Source organism: Sminthopsis crassicaudata, chromosome 3, assembly GCF_048593235.1.
Source record: "Sminthopsis crassicaudata isolate SCR6 chromosome 3, ASM4859323v1, whole genome shotgun sequence".
Taxonomy (NCBI): domain Eukaryota; kingdom Metazoa; phylum Chordata; class Mammalia; order Dasyuromorphia; family Dasyuridae; genus Sminthopsis; species Sminthopsis crassicaudata.
The window spans coordinates 154471759-154488934 of NC_133619.1; the positions used below are offsets into that span (position 1 = coordinate 154471759).

The following is a 17176-nucleotide window of genomic DNA, read 5'->3' on the forward strand; positions in this document are numbered from 1 at the left end:
TCAAGGCTGGTGCTCTATCCACTGCGCTACCTAGCTGCCCCCTGAACTGTATTTTAATAAGCAAATAATGTCTTAATATCAGTATGAAAAGGTTTTTACTTCATGGGTCTCCCAGGGTCACTGCATTAGATGATTTCTAAGATGCCTTCCAAATCCTAAGTTTGAGTCTTGGGCAGATATATAGATATAGATATAGCTATGGATCTATATCCATAGCTATATCTATATCTATATCTATATATGTCTCTATATATATCTTTCCTCATTTGTATTTCAACAGTATGAGTGTTCTCTTACAAAATCTTATCTACTTCTAAGTAGAAACATTCTGGTCCACTGAATTCATAGAAAGCAAGTTCTCTTTAGTTATATGTCTACTACTGGATTTTGACAAAAATAGAAAATTATGGTTTTAGGGTTTATTTATTAATTGGCTGAGGGAAAAGGAGGAATAATTTGTAACACGGATTTTGTTGTTTTATAAACTGAGTTTATCTCTTTTTTATTATATACAAAAGGTAAACTTCAAAACAAACACAAAATCAAATGTAATCCTTTTTTGAACCTAGTGGTGTGAAGTTTCCCATAATCTCATAGTCACAAGTTAATCTCATCAAAGACAGACTGTCAACACTTCATCATAGATGTTACACAGAAAGTCAAATTTAACTATTTTAAGAAAATATAGAACCGATCCAACTTAAAGTAAATTAAACACCAAAAGGAATATGTACTTTTTGAGACAGTTACAGTTATTTTTAAAAAAGAGTATGAAATGTTCTATTCAACAGACCTGAAACCTAAGGAGAGTGGATTATATAGTCTAGAGCTACTTTTGCTTCCCAGGGCCAGTGATGATACCACAAATTCTGCTTTCCAAGCATTCTAAATTTCTGACTTTCTCAGAGGAGATACACCACTGACTTTGGAAGGGCAGAAATTGTCAAACATCCTACCTGCTGTAAGCAGGTAGGCAGACTCTTGGGGAAGGGACTATTATTTCCACAGGAAATTCTGGTGGCAGAAAGTTGTCTTGCAGTGAGACAAGCACTGAGATTCTCACTGCTGAATCAGGTCATTGTAATTAGAAAAAAAAAAGTAAGAAATAAATTCTACAGTGATATTATACAGGTGAGTCCTATAGAATTGAATAGAGTTTCCATTATTTTATCTTAATTATTTTTATTGTTGTCATTATTTGTTGAAGGCTCTTTATGGAAGTCAAGCTATTTGTATAATTATGTCCCAAAGTTATCTATTTACAGGTTTGTCTTAAGCCAGTTATTCCCCATGAGCCAAATTCTTTGCCTGGTACCTACACATGAATTTCTCTTGACACAGATGGGAAGTTGTGTGTGAATGACTGAGGCAAGAATTTGTCTTCTTCTGATTTCTATTTTTTTTTGCATATTTAAAAATAATATAAGAAAAAAGAATGCATGTTTTAAAATTCAGACTTTGTAGTGTGTAAAAATACTATCTCTTAGCATGAGTGAGTATAGTGCTGACCGTTTCCGATCAATCATAAATAAAACATTCTCCCATGAGAAGTAATTCTAAATGAATTGGGGAAAACATGAAGTAAAGCCATGTCTTCTCTACCACAGAATGGCCATTTTAGACCAATTGGTTTTGGGGAGTTAACAATGCAGTAGGGCACATTTGACATTTGAATATACGTTATTAGTTTTCAGAGCAGGGTACATGACATTTAAATGATCTACAGCTTTTCATGACACGATTTCTAACTTTATTAATACTATCATCATACATGGCTTTTTTAGGGAGTGTAAATAACCAACTGGTCAAACATAGCTTCACTAGGTAGGGCTTGTGTATGTTTTCAGTGGCAGTATGGTGACATATTGAAGGGAAAAACAAACAAACCAACCAAAATCAATCAGGATAAGTTGAAGCTAAGTTATTTGTTGGCTATAGCTTGTTCACTTGAAAGGAAAGGGGATATGAAAAGTGGCTTTGAAATAAGATTTTCATTTATCTTAGTTTGTACTCAGATATCCAGAAGGTCATCCCCACTTTCATCACTCTCCACTGTCAGCTGCCGTGTCCACCACTTTTTGACTTCAGAGCCACAGGAAGCAGTGTCAGTCATAGGGTTCATCTTGCATACTACTGACTTCATAGTGGTACGACTGCCAAACCTCAAGTTGACCGAAGACACAGAATGGCTTATTGGTTTTGGTGCTGTAGAATTAGAGAACGCTGTTATAGTTTTCTGTTCTGAATCTCTTTTTTGCAAGACTCTAAGTAATCTTAACACTGCATTTGGTCAATTACTAATTCTCTTGGCAAATGTGTCTTGAATGGAGTTTATGATTGTGAATTCTGTTTGGTGATTTAGTCATCATAAATGAAAAAAATTTCTTATCCTGGTGCAGGTTGTTCTTATTCATACATTTTTATATGCCCTTTAAAAATGTCTTCATCAATCATGAAGAATATATTTACCTGCTGGTTATCATGAAAGCTTACGACTTGGGTCAAGGAGGTAGAGAAACTAATGTGTGTAGAGGATTGTATACTCACATACATACAACATAGAGTGAATATGAGAAAAATTTGAGATTGGATAAAAAAACCCAATCAAGCTAAGCTTTACTTTTCTGTGAATCCTCATTAGAATCTTTGGTGTTCTCTAAGGAGGACAATGATCTATATTCAAAACCAATTCTGAAATTTTAGCTTGAGAATTATATATAAAATCTTGCAAATATGTTACAACAATGGGTGTTTATCTGCCAAGACAATTCAAATTGAACACATTTACAAAACACTTTTCACACAAATAAAGTCAGATCTTTGCAATCTGGACTTTGGAAAAAAAGTTGGAAAATTTTTGGAATTGGAAAAAATTGAAAAAAAAATCAATTACTCATTGATAGGCCAAATTAATATTATAGAAATGACAATTCTACATGCTAGTCTACTTGTTCAGTACCATATCAATGAAACTGCTAGAAAATTATATTATAGAGATAGAAAAAATAATAACAAAATTTATCTTGAAGAATAAAAGGTCAAGGATATCAAGGGAATTAATGAAAAAAATATATATAAAGAATGGTATCCTAGCAGTACCAGACCTGAAACTTTAGTACAAAGCAACATTTGTCAAAAATATATTGTACTGGCTTAGAAATAGAGTGATGGATAAGTAGAATTGGTTAGATACACATGACACAATAATCAATGATATTTGAACCACCTAGTGCTCTGACTATGGTGCTACTGTTTAAAAAATAATAGCTAGCATTTATATGATACTTTTAAGGTTTGCAAAGCATTTGACATATGTAAATACCTCTCTCTCTTGGTCTCTCTGTCTCATTGTCTCTGTCACCCTTCCTCCCCACTCCCCTGCCATGTCCCACTGCAATTACTTACATGCCCTTATCTTCTTCCTCCCTTCCTCATGCATTCTTTATATTTGTCAAGGGTACTGCCATTATTCTAGTCACTTAGTTTGAATTTTTCCAAAAAAAAATCTTAATTTTATTATATTCAACCACTTACTGTGTTCATTCTTTTATCAAAATATCTTTTTTTATTCTTTTTCCAACTGCTGCCCCCTGATTTCCAACTCTCTACTTCTCTTGTCTGGACAACTATCAGACCTCCCTAATAAATATTTCTGCCTCTCCAAAATGTCTTACATATTTCTTAGTGATAAACCTGGATTCCTCATTGTCAACAGAATAAAATCAATACACTGAAGCCTATAACTTTAGGCTTGGACCAATTTTTGTCTTTCCTTTGGCAAGAAAGTATCTCTTCCTATCTCTTTTGAAACACATTTTACACTGTAAATCAACATTTTGAAATACAAAATACAATTCATTTACAATCCTTGAATAGAAAAAGTATTTAGATATTAATAGACTTACCTGAAGGTAACCGCCACTGCCCAAATTTCCTTTGGGGTTTTCCAGCATCTGTAGAGTCTTGCCGACATCCTCCTCTATCTGATAGAGTTGGACTTAGAAGCTGCTGTTGGCTGCTTGTCTAAATAGATGGAGAAGAACCAAGAAGTTGCATTTATGCATTCACACTGAATTTACTTCTCTTCCCCATGACTACCTATTTGAACCACCATCATAATCCATAGCTGGCTAAAAGATTGCTTTAGGTTAGGAAGATCTGGGTTGCCATGTCCTGAACTGGCTTCCATACATAAAGAAAGGAAAATAAAAATAGGAAGAAAATGAAATGTGGATAGACAATGAAGATGATGAAGCAAAACAAGAAAATGTGTTCAAAGTATCAAGGGAAGGAAAAGAGACTCCAGGCCTAAATTTGAGGAAAGGACATCCCTTATATACTTACTACATTTTTTTTTCTTAAGGTCTTGCTAGATTTTATCTGTTTGCTACTGAAGTATATTTGCTGGGCATATATACAGTGAGAATGCTGGTGATTAAACCATTTAAATGGAGTTATTGCATTCCAGAAAGGAGGACTTGGAAGATGATGTAGTTGATAGAGGTGAATTTGTCTTTTTTAATCATCTACTCCCATCTTTTTTTTTCCCCATAGCCTTACCTTGCATAAATCTCAGTTTTTCTAAATTTCAGTCCTATCCCCCTGCATGTTCCCTGTTCTGCCCACCCCATTTTTCTTTAATAACAATGGCCCTTTCTTTCATGAAAAAAGTGATTTGCAGTCCCCATTCTCTTTCCCTTATAACCCTCCCTTCTCATAGCCTTCTTTTATTGCCTAACTCTTGCCAAATATCTTACTCAGATTGTTATTTTAGTCTAGATTTTTGTCTGTGGGCTTGTTGTATTATTCTAATGCAGATGGTTAATCAGGAGTTGTGGAGGGTACTAAGAGGCAAATTGCCCATGTTCATACCTCTGGTATCAATCTGAGGTAAGACTAGAATCCAGGTCTTCCTGACCCCAAGATCAGTCACCTATCTACAACACCATGTTGTTTTAGACCAGGAAACTCAGATTTAGTACAAGTGAGCCCACCTTGGGAAACAAGTCCAGTTATTGATAAAAGTTTGGTGGTAATTGAGTTTATGTCTTTATGAAAGTATAAAAGATACACCTACAATTGGCCTATGGTGAAATGGGAGCATCCTGTAGGTCTATTATATTTAAGGTTAATAGGTTTATCTCTAGAACCTAATGAGGTTGTAAATACTCCACAAAGCTTTCATGCCATCAGAGAACCCTTCTCAAAATGCTGGATTTACTCCAGGTCATTAACCTTAAAAAACAATTGTACCATCACAAAGGCTGATGGGAAGAAACAGGATTTCTTTGCCAGCTGTTCGTAATAGCACTAGTCTCTCCAGGATTTTGATTACTGGCTGTATTTTTTAAATAGACTTGTAGATGATTGGGTTTATAGATGAAATTATGCTATGTCCTAGTAATAGTTGGTCCTAGAGATAATTTCTGTTCTATATCCATATGCTATCCCAATGCCCAGCCAAGGAAGAATGACTCCTCAGTGTATTTTCCCACTTAAGTATGTTGGAAGCCAATTATAAAGCTTTTCACTGTCTATAGAAGAAGTTCATATGACTTGGTGAATGCAATGAAAATAATTTCAAGTATCTAGGGTATATGAACTGTTTTCTTTTAAGACATGAGGTATTCTCTGGAAACAAATCAGGCACTTTTAGGAGTACTATTAATCCTAAGTCTAAAGCTGATATAATTATCACTTTAGGGCACTGAATCTTACTTTGATAACCATAAAAAGCCATTTCTCAAAACAGCATTTACTTGTTCCTAGTATTATAGAAACTGGAAAACTGAATCAGTGGTTACTTGAACAATAATAGTTAGTGATTATCTTTTGTTTTTCCCCTTCAAAAGCAGCTATTTGGAATATTGGTATTTTTTCTGAAGCAGTTTTATGAGCTATACAGATAGATTGTTATTTTTTAAAATAAAAATGGTATTGATAAGGATCCATACCTCTGGCTGTACATTATTGTCTTGGTTATTAGCATTCATGTCTTCACTTGGCTGTGTCGTCTCGATGCTAGGAGGATTCAGAAATTTGCTTAGTTCTTGTTGCTGACTCTCTCGAAGGCTGTGAATGATACTGCATGACTGTTGCTGTTTCTAAGACAAGAAAAAATATATGTGTATATCTGTGGGTATACCTACAGTTATTCTATTAAGGGGGAAATCCCTAGTCAGCAGTGTAAAAACACAAAATGTCATCATCTGGATCCCAGTTATATTTTGTTAACTTTGATGTCATTAACAATTTTTAGACATAAGTGCTCCACCTGACCCACATGATGGTTTGGAAACATCATAATATTTGCTATACCCTTTTATGTCATTTGCATAAAAATCTAAACACTTTTCTACATTGATTTTAGATTGCATTTTATTTGGAATACATTTGCATCTGTTCATGATTATTGTCTGTTTTCCCCCCTCTTTCTTTCTTAATTCTCCAAATTCCACTCAAGTAGTCTGGTCTTGCCTAGACTTAAGAAATTTCTAATCTAAAAGAACTAGAGAATAAGACTATGGAGGATGGAAAGGAAAATTAATTCTAATCCTTTCTATCTAGAATTAATATCTAAGTTCTCTTGGCAGAGCAGGAGATAATTCTTGGGTTAACTTTGGCACTTTCTGAAAATTTGTGATCTGGAGATGGACCAGACCCACAGACTGTTATAGACCTTCTAAACCTTCTTGGCTCCACAGTATATAATTTCTTATTAATCTACATTTTCCTTACCTTCAGTCTCCTAAACCTTTGTCATCATTTAGCTCTTCAGTACCTCAACCTTTTGGTGCTTTCTCTAGAGTCCATTACCCTTGCTCTGACTTCACTCATTCCTCATTCTCCAATGAGGAAAGTGTTAAAAATTTCAACTCTACAATGTCCTCTGATTTTTAATTCCTAGCTTCCTCATCCCATTGTCATGTATCTCTTTCCAAACCTCAGCCTGGATTACTTTTACATCTGCCCCTCCATTCCTACACATCTTTATCACTCAACAGAAACTGCTCTCTCTAAAGGTAGTAGTGATTCTACTACTGCCAAATCTAATACTCTTTTCTCAGTTCTCATCTTTCTTGATGTATCTGAAATGCTAATCACCCTCTCCTATTGGATGATCTTTCCTTTCTGAGTTTCCATGATGATACTCACTTCCTACCAAACAAAACACTTTTTTAGTGTTTAGTGACTGACACCTCAGTCACCTTTGTGGCTCATGATCTATAATCACACTCCTTAACTGAAGGTATTTCCCAAAGGTTCTGTCCCAATCCCTCTTCTATGTCCCAATCCTTCCTTTATGTTCTGCTTTATAATCTTATCATCTTCCATAGGTCTAATTATAATTTTTATGCAGGTAAGTCTTGAATGTTTGCATGTGTATGAAATGTCACTTTGTCTCCTTTGGGTTTCAGTTCTAAATCACCAGTTACCTGTTGGACATTTTCTTTTCTCCCTATTTCAAACTTACTTAAATGCCAATGCTGTTTATAATTAATACTTCTCTCCTCCATTCTTTTCACTTGTATTCTCAGTATCCAGCACACTGCCCAGTACACAGTCAATGCTTATTGAATGAATGCTATATCTAAGTCAATAGGTCAAAAATACATGAATGGGTCTGATACAATATTTGGCATATTGGTCTAAAGTGAATATTTTGGCTTTGGAAATCTCAAGTCAGATTTTATCTAGATTTTAGAAGTTGATCAAGTGAGATAACATGTGCACAATGCTTTGCAACACAATATATAAATATAAGATTATATAAATTCTAATTATTATTCTTTTTTCATCATTACAACTACTATAATAAAATTTCAATATCATAAACTTAGTTTACAATATTCCTTTTCTGAAGTTTCTAAGGACTATGCTTCTCTTTAGAAACAAGCTAAAAAAAAGCATAGCATAGAGCAACAGTAAGTACCTAATTTAAATTTCCTATCCAAAATCTTAGGTGGGTTTAAAGCTTCTGGAATTATAACAACTTATATAGAAACATAAGTGACATAAATTTATGTGTGGCTATTGATCAAAAACAATAATTCACAAAAACCATGATTTTAAAAACAGATATTTCAGGCACTAGGATTGGAGATGGATTTAAATAGGAAACTCTAAAGGCAGATGGTCTTTACTACAAATTAAACATTAACCACATTATGCTGGAAGCTTCTTTAATGAGAAATATTATTTATTTTCCCCAAAAGCTATGTTTTTTTTTGTTTCTCACAATTGTTTTGTCAAACACATAGCAAAAGTTTTAATATAACTTTTTTTTCAAATAGTTGTTACTTGTAAAGTTACTTTTTAAAAAGCCTTCAGATTTAAGTACCTCATTCAATGAATTTACAAGCTGCAGGCTTTTAAAACAAACTGGAAATGGACGACTTTGAAAAAAGTAGACTCTTTAACTAGAATTAATTTTTGATTAATCATTGGTTTTGTCATCAGTAGAAAGAACTGAACGGAACAGATTATACTACATACTCAGTAAAGAGTTCAGAGACTAGTTAGAAAAGGCTTTTTGTCCTAAAATGCTTTTATAGGATGTTAATATTACTCTCCCTTTTCTCCCACACATTAAAAGAAAAAAGTAAAAAGCAAAAATCACAAAAACTCACTGCTCTGATGCGCTTTAAACACTTCTTCAGCCACATTCGTATAGTCTGTTTGGCCACTTCTTCTTCAATGGTATACTCCAATTGTTCCCTAGCAAGGAGTTCCTCCAACTGCAAACTTTTTCTGATGTCAACAGATCTGTATGAGAGCATACTGATGGAGAAAAGAATGATGTTAATCCATGGCAAAGAATTCCAGAAGATGGAACGGTAATAATCAATGAGCAATGAACTAGACTGGCCTAGTTCAGGCTCTTCCAGCAGTTGACCATGTGATCTCAAGTGGTCAAACCACTTTTCTTCTCTGGCTTTTAGTTTTGTTATCTCTAAAAAAATGAGGGTGGATTAGATCATCTCAAAAGAATCTTATAACATTCTTTGAGAATGTGAAAGGTGCCTTAAGATTGGAAACAAATTTCCAAACTTTTCAAAAAATGGGAAGAAAGTATTGAATGTAACTCCTTGCTAAACTTTAGAATCATTCAAGGAATGATTTGTGGACATTCAAAAAGGGTGGCAGTAATTACTTTAAATTAGCATGAATAACTTTAAGTATAGATCACACTAGCTTAATCCTGTTTCCATTTTTGAAAATTACTATACTAATAGATTAAAAAGGAATGGTGTAGATAAGAGTTAAAAAATATTTTTAGGAAGTCATTTAGGGGAGGGGTTATAGTATCCTGCCCTGACCTCATCTGGAGTAAGATGCTGAGGAGAAGCAAATAGCTCATAAAAGGGTCAGTTGATAGAATTAGGAATATTTAATCTAGAAAAAAAGATAATTTAAAGGACGCATTGTAACTGACTTTATGCATTTGAAATATTGTCCCATGGAAGAAGGATTAGACTTTATGACCTAAGAAAAGAACTAAGAGTAAAGGTAAGAAGTTATAGAGATGCAATTTTGGCTTAACATAAGGAAAAACTTTCTGACAATTAGAACTATTGAGAAGTGGAAATGTTGGATGTTTTGAAGATGATTATATTGTTACATTCAAAGCCTTAGCTATTTTTACATTCACCTTCAGTGTGAATACTCATCTGCTGATAAAAATTCCCTACATGTTTTTTAACTAGAAATGTCATATCTTTATAAAGCAGACTGGGCAAATTCCTACAGTATCACAACATTATTCAGAGTTTCCCCAGGGTGTCAGGCCACTTCTCTAGCATTGTTTAGCAACCTGAAGGTCATCATTAGACTATAATAAGGAGTACAGGTTATTCTACAGCCCATTAAATAAATGCACAATTACCCTCTATGGGAAACATGACCTTATTTATAATTATAAAATAACAATTTGTTATTAATGTTTATTAGTTAGAAAGAGAGGGAAGGTAAGAGGGTAGGAAAAATATTTTTTGTCAATTAAAAAATTAAATGGGAGGCTGGTTGAACTAGGGTGGCCTCCAAAACACTTTCTAGCTCTATGATCTTATGTTTAAATTGGATCTAAATAAAAAATTTTGTTTTGGGGATTTAACCCAGAAGATGATTAGTGCCCCCAGTAATTAAAATTTGAGTACCTTAGAACATCATGGAAGGTGACATCACCACCATTATGCAGCCTCTCCATCTCATAACACATGTGCTTGAACAAAAGTTTGTCTTTGTCAAGATCCACTTCGAGCCTCCCTCGGAGGAGCCTCAACAGAAACTTTACTCGGAAAGTTGGAATCACCCCCTGAAAGAACATGGTACGATAACTTGTAAATCATCATTAGAAGATAACAATGCACTCAAGCTTCTGTTTTAGTTACAAAAGATGTCATAATAGCCATGTTTTATTGCTTTATTAAATATATTTGTTACATATTATTACATATTCTATAGAATTATATATTAGTTTTAGTTACAAAACAGGAGCTATTTCTCCAAAGATATCACAATAGCCATGTTTTATTGCTTTATTAAATATGTTACATATTATTACATATTCTATAGAATTATATATTATATATTTTAAAGTGAGCTGCTTTTTGTTTCTCAAAAGTATTGGGATAATGGTTCATTTTCCATAGATAACACATATCTCAACCTGTTTCCACATGTCTTTGATTTTTTTTCTTGGTCTCTGTATTTCTGAAAACTTTTCTTAAAGACACATTGAAGATTATGTGCATTTGGTATGGTGACATCCAAGAATATATTTATAAATTTTATATATAGTTACCATCAAATATAATTTCTTAACTCTTCTCTGTGTTTATAAAATAATTAGTTTATAATTGACCTCTTAATAGGTCAAGGTAGGCATACAATTTATCAATGAGCATTATCAATTATCAATGATCATTTGAGCAAAAGTATATACTTTCTGCTTCAAGATTAAGCATTCAGCTATTATGAGGCAGTGAATAGTGTTCTAATGTGCTAAGTAAGAACAGGATGCAGAATTAGTAAATTAGTAGGAGACTAGAGAAAGAAATTTGGATATTTCCATTTAAAGAGGGAGGGCAGATAAAGGGAAGAAGGGGATATCAACTGAGGAACTTGGAGATATATAATGAAGGATCTGGATACCTATTTGAGGAATAAGGGCACCATCAGACTAGAAAAAGAGAAAAAGGGAAAGCTGAGAGGACTGAAAACAAATGCCCTTGATAGATTTTGTCTTAAATTCCCTTTCATTCCTATTCTCTTTCCTTCCATTTTCCTTTCTTCTCTGTTTCATTTCTCAAAGTTTAGAATATGATGGGACATGGAAGAGAAACATACTGTTTCTGCTTTTTTTTCTTTTTAACTCAAACTCTGGTGGGGGTTTTAGATAATATGCCAAAGATATTTCACTAGATAATTGATATGTGAGATCTCATTTCCTAGGCTACTATCACACACACAGATACACACACACACACACACACACACACACACACACACACACACACATACACGCAGATCTTGATGAATTCTTGATTTAAAATGTCAATGATTCCCTACTGAGCCAATCAAGATATTGTGCATTTCAATTACCAACAGTAAGGATAACAGAATGGTTAAGGCATTTTTGGGGGAAAAATGTGAAATTTACAGTACAATACAGAATAGCATCATCAAATTTCCTACCTCCCTTTTGTCATCTACCATATTCCATATTATTTGAAAGTGGCGAAGATCATTATAACTTAAAAGCTGGTCTTCCTCAGTAGAATAAAACAAAGAGAAATTTTCCACAATTATAGCTAAAAGAAAAAAAAACACAATTAAACATTTTGTCTAATTTTCTGTATCTTTCAGAAAAATAAAGCAAAATAAACAAAATGGATTTTGTCATCAATATTATAGGACAAATTTCCAAAGTAGTTTGACTCTGGTCTCCAAGTTGGCATGTCTTAATTTTGAACCAGGCTATTTATGCAAGCTCCTCTCTTTCCAAAACATGAGGGTCACAAGAACAAACATGGATTCTGTGTACACAAATTCTTGCCAACTGGCTTCTTCTTCTACTTGGGGGTGCCAGTATGATTTGTAAAGGCCAAGTTTTGTTCTGGGTGGTCTCACAGCTAGGTGACTAAAATTAATCATTTCAAAGAGAAAGTGTATTATTTTGGGGATGCAAAGGTAGACCTTCATGAATGTTTGTTTAAGAATATTAACCCCAAACCCCACAAACTATAATGTTCATTACCTAAGCAACTGTGTTAAAATTTAAGTTTATACTGAATAATGTAGTCTTGAATTTGTAATCAAGTCTCATTTACATACCTATGAAATGATTTTTCAGATTAAGAGTCAACACTTTATAATTAACACTGTGAAATATCCACCCCAAGCAATCCCAGATAATTACTTGGAAATTATGTATAATTATCTTAGTTCCTAGATTTAAAGAGGCAAATTATTTTATATTCAAAGAATATTACTTACCAACAAGCAGATTTAGCATGATGTAGGCAATGATGACATAAAATGAACAAAAATACATAAGTGCTCCAGCATAATTTCCACAGTCTGTTGCCCAATATTTGAAATCATCTGGTGTACAAAATGGAGGCTGAACCTTTTTGGGGGAGGGACAGAGATTACAAAATCCTTTATTAATTGACTAATTAATTGAATTTAATTAGTTTTTAAAAGCATTCCTGAACAAAAAAGACACAATAAATGCCAGTGCCATCTTTAAAGATGATTACGTTCTGGCTACCTCACTAATTTTATTAATAATAAAAGTATATATTTTTATTTCTTTCTTTCATACTTAAAAGATACAATAAATACCAGTGCCATCTTTAAAGATGATTATGTTCTAGCTACCTCACTAATTTTATTAATAATAAAAGTATATATTTTTATTTCTTTCTTTCATACTTAAGAGTCTCAAGTGCATTAAATTGGATTAAAGGTTTGTACTGAAGAAATCTGATTCCCATCCTAGTTGATTAGTGGCCATTAATACAAATCCTGTGTTAACAGACAAAGAAATAATCTTTTATTTCTCTGACTTGAACAACAGAGCCAATTTTAGAACAGAAAAAAGTCTAAGTGATAAGAGGTACAAATTGGCAAATCTAATTTTAAAACAAAGCTATCAGGACCACTTTTATTTGATACCCAACAAAACAATGCTATCTTGAAATACTAGATTGTTGATTGGATCCATACTGATTCAAATTAAAGCAGTATCTGTGATTAGGTCATATTTACCATACAGTCGTGCATAATCTTGTTCCAATCTTCCCCTGTGACTATTCGGAAGAGCACAGTGATGGCTTTTCCAGCTGAGGAAAAATTTGCGTGCCTATTTTATTTTAAAAAGAAACAAAAAAAAATTCAGGTGCATAATTTGTCATGGAGGAATTCGGGAAAGTTTTTAACTGAGAACAGCTTTGTAAGATCATAGACTTAAAAGTGGAAGGAACTTCAGAGGTCATCTGTATCAAAACCTTTTGCAGATGAATTGTGACCTGTTCAAGGTCACACAAAAAGAGGGAGTGGGATTTGAACTCAGGTCCCCTTGATTAGAGAGTTATCCAGCAGTCTTCTCAGTATATCATATTTGTTTTCATATTTCTTCCCTACCTAAATGGAGGGCCATTTCTACATGTAATGTGCCAATATACAGCAATTCAAAAGAAGTGAAAACAATAAAACAGAAAAGTATATTCTAAGAATTAGTTCATTTCATGGTATGGTATTTACTGCTGTGGTGACAGAAAGGATGAATTTATAAACCACCAATTCTTCCACTCCTAGAGTTGGGATACCAAGCCTTTCTGTAGAAAGTTTCTAAATTGGAAATGTATGCTAACATCAGCTGGTCCTTTTATTGTTGAATCCTTTTTGAATTCCCACTGGGAGCTATTGGTATCCTTTTTGATTCTCCTCAAGATTCCAATCCCACTTCTATCAGATTTCAGGAGGTCTGTAAACTTGAGTGGAAGAAATTGTATTTCACTAACCATTAATTAAAATTTGGAATTTCTTTCACTTATGATAAAAATAAAAACCAATTACTCGAGAAGCCCACAGGCAACACAAAGCAATCTATCTCTCTCTCTCTCACACACACACACACACAGACACACACAATATTAAAAAGTTCTGGTGTAAAAGAAATTCTAGTAAAATCACCTTTCTCTTGTATCTCTAGCATCAAGGTAACAATCCAGGATAAATTCTTTTATGCTGTACTAAGGAGACCTGAATCCTTTTCTATGTCAGTCACATAGATCACCCTATTCTACCTATTATATTTATGCTTATTAGTAATATAATAGTAATCCTCCACAACCCATCTCTAGTCTCAGCATCATTTTTGAGCTCTAGTTTTAAAAACTCAAACTTGAACTCATAATCCTCTCCATCCTTAACATTCCTCATCTTGTTAATTCTCTATTTTTATTAGTGTACCATTTTTCTAATTGTCTAGATTTGAAATTTTTTATTATTTTTGGATTTTGCCCTCTTTCTCTCTCCCCTTATAATCCATTATCTTCCACCTGAGCTCCAATCTTACATCAATTGTTTGCTAGACATTTCCTCCTAGATCATTCTCAATCACCCCAAATTTGGTCCAGAATTAAATTCATTAATTTCACTTCTCTTAGTTTTTCACTTATTTCACTCATCTTTCTTAGTTTTGCATGTAGCATCTAACCCCAGTTTTTCTTTCTAGCTTAATTTCACATTATACTGTCTCTTATACTTCATATTTCTATTAAATTGAAAAACTACATATTCCTCAAATACTCAGTCTCTCCCTATCCCTTACTTCTCCATTTCTCTTATCCTCCACCTCTCCCTCACCCTCTCCCTTCCCCATACTCCAACCATAGTATCAATAAGTTAAAGGGTATTATACAGATTAGTGACTTTGGGGGAATAATTTCAAGTTGTTTTCCAGGATGTTGTAACATTTAGTAGTTTTATCAATAGTGCATAAGTATGCTTTTACCCTCATAGGTCTTCTATTCTGAAATTTTTTTTCTTTTATTTGTTAACTTTGATAATGATATAGAATCTCAAAATTATTTTATATGCATATCTTTTATTATTATTTGAAGCAATTGTATATATTGTTGATAGTTTGCTTTTCTCATCGTGGGAACTGTATGTTCATATTTTTTGACCTATTGAGGAATCTATTGTGGAATTTATTTGTCTCATTCCCTGGAAACTTTTAGATATCAGACTTCTATCAGAGAAATTTGCTGCAAAGATTTTTTCCTAGGTTAACAATCATTCTAATTGCATTTATTGTGTTTGCATGAAAACTTAAAAATTTTATGTGATGAAAATTATCCATTTTATCATTTATGATCATATTTATTTCTTTTTTTGGTTAATAATTCCCCCTCTATTCATAGTTGTTAAAAGTATCTCTTCTTCTTTTCTTAATAACATAAGGTTTTATAGTTAGGCCAAGTATCAGTTTTGAATTTATTGTGGCATATGGTGAGAAATGATGTTCTAAACTTAAGCCAAACTGTTTTTGAATTTTCCCAGTAGATTTTGTCAAAAAGTAGTTGGTGTCCTTGGGATTTCTGAATTCTATGCTGCCCTGATTCATCTTTTAAAAATATAGATTGTTGTTCTCAACTACTCAAAAAACTTCAATGATTCCCTATTCCTTATAAGAAAAAACATTAACCTTAGGGCAGCAAGGTGGCACAATGGATAAAGTGCCAGGTCTGGAGTCAGGAATACTCATCTTTCTGAGTTTGAATCCTGACTTAGACTCTTATTAGTTGTGTGACTTTGGGCAAGTCACTTAACCCTGTTTACCTCAGTTTTCTCATTTGTAAAAGAATTTAGAGAAGGAAATGGCAAATCACTCCAGTATCTTTCCCAAGAAAACCCAAAATGGGATCATAAAGAGTCAGACATAATTGAAAAGACTGAAGAATAACAACAACAAAATATGATTTTAACATATCTTTCCAGGCTTTTCATCAGTATTGCCAGTGATATATTGTGTTTCAGATGAACTAGCTTATTGGATAATAGATTTAGATTTGGAAGGCTTATCTTCACATATTAAAAATGATGATACTCAAGACTGGAGAAGTTAAATGACTTGTCAAAATTCTCAGAAGTACCAACTGATATAGCTAGACCTTGAACCCATGTGTTGAGATTCTAAATCAAATGTCTTAACTTATACCCTTCTCCCTGAATCCTATTCATTTCTCCTCAGATATGTTTTATTCTTTTCAGATTGTCTCAAAATATTCTGTCTCTTAGCATCTCTCTGCTTGATAAAGTCCAATCTTTCTTTACTATTTATCTTGAAATTGCCAGATTCTCCACCAAACCTTTTTCAGTTCTGTGTCCTTGTCATAATACCCACCATGTTCAACACAGAGTGGGAATTAAAGTTTTATTTTTCTGCATTGAAATATAGACTCAACACAATGTATATTCAAGACTGGCACTTTAATATGCTAAGTTTTCAATGGAAAAAATGGCACAAGGTTTTTATATCATAGGATTATGCCTAATTCTGGCGGTTTTAATCTCTTTTGGGTTCTCATTTATTACCTTTGTCCTTCTAATTCTCTATCAGATAAAACCTCGAACAAACAAATAATCACCCACAAAGATTTTTATAGCACTAGTCACATGCTCATGTATATAAAAATGGGGATGGTTTCTCTACTTAATTAAAAAAGGAAATGGATACTAGGGATGCCAACCTGTTAATGTTCTCTCCATATTTCACTGTACCAAACAAAACAACTCCAGCAAAGGCATAGCACAGCAACAATAAAAACATCCCCACGATGATAAAGAAACTTTTGTACATGCTGACAACCACTGTCAAAAGGAGCATCTTTAGTGTTACCTGCAAATAGGAAGAAGAATATAATTCAATCATGTAGAAGAGATAGGGGGAAAAGGGCATTTTATTTAAACAGATTGTAATAAAATAGATTCTCAAGAGATCTTCTATGTGTGAATAACAAACAAAGGATGCTTTGCTTGTATCACAGCTACTTTCTAAAATAGGTAATAAGCATTTTGGTGTCGAGGTTATGGTTATCAATATTATTAGATGACAATTGACAAACATTTATTAAGTACCTACTTTGTGCCAGGCACTGAG

The 17176-nt window shown here is 33.4% G+C and overlaps 1 protein-coding gene across 7 annotated transcripts in view; it reads right to left on the minus strand.

Moving 5' to 3' along the window:
* Positions 1–248: 248 nt before the first annotated feature.
* NALCN (sodium leak channel, non-selective) overlaps positions 249–17176 on the minus strand; it is a 518736-nt gene continuing 501808 nt past the window's right edge. For 5 of the 7 annotated variants that reach the window (XM_074299463.1, XM_074299460.1, XM_074299461.1 and 2 more), the window contains 9 exons: positions 16767–16915; positions 13276–13369; positions 12499–12631; positions 11698–11813; positions 10158–10315; positions 8631–8781; positions 5955–6104; positions 3906–4023; positions 250–2205 (listed from right to left, as the gene is read on the minus strand). In XM_074299463.1, coding sequence (XP_074155564.1) covers positions 2012–2205; positions 3906–4023; positions 5955–6104; positions 8631–8781; positions 10158–10315; positions 11698–11813; positions 12499–12631; positions 13276–13369; positions 16767–16915 — 1263 coding nt within the window. In that variant the 3' untranslated portion in view covers positions 250–2011. Of the gene's footprint in view, positions 2206–3905; positions 4024–5954; positions 6105–8630; positions 8782–10157; positions 10316–11697; positions 11814–12498; positions 12632–13275; positions 13370–16766; positions 16916–17176 lie in introns of all 7 variants that reach the window. The other 2 variants (XM_074299465.1, XM_074299466.1) reach the window with 1 other exon arrangement.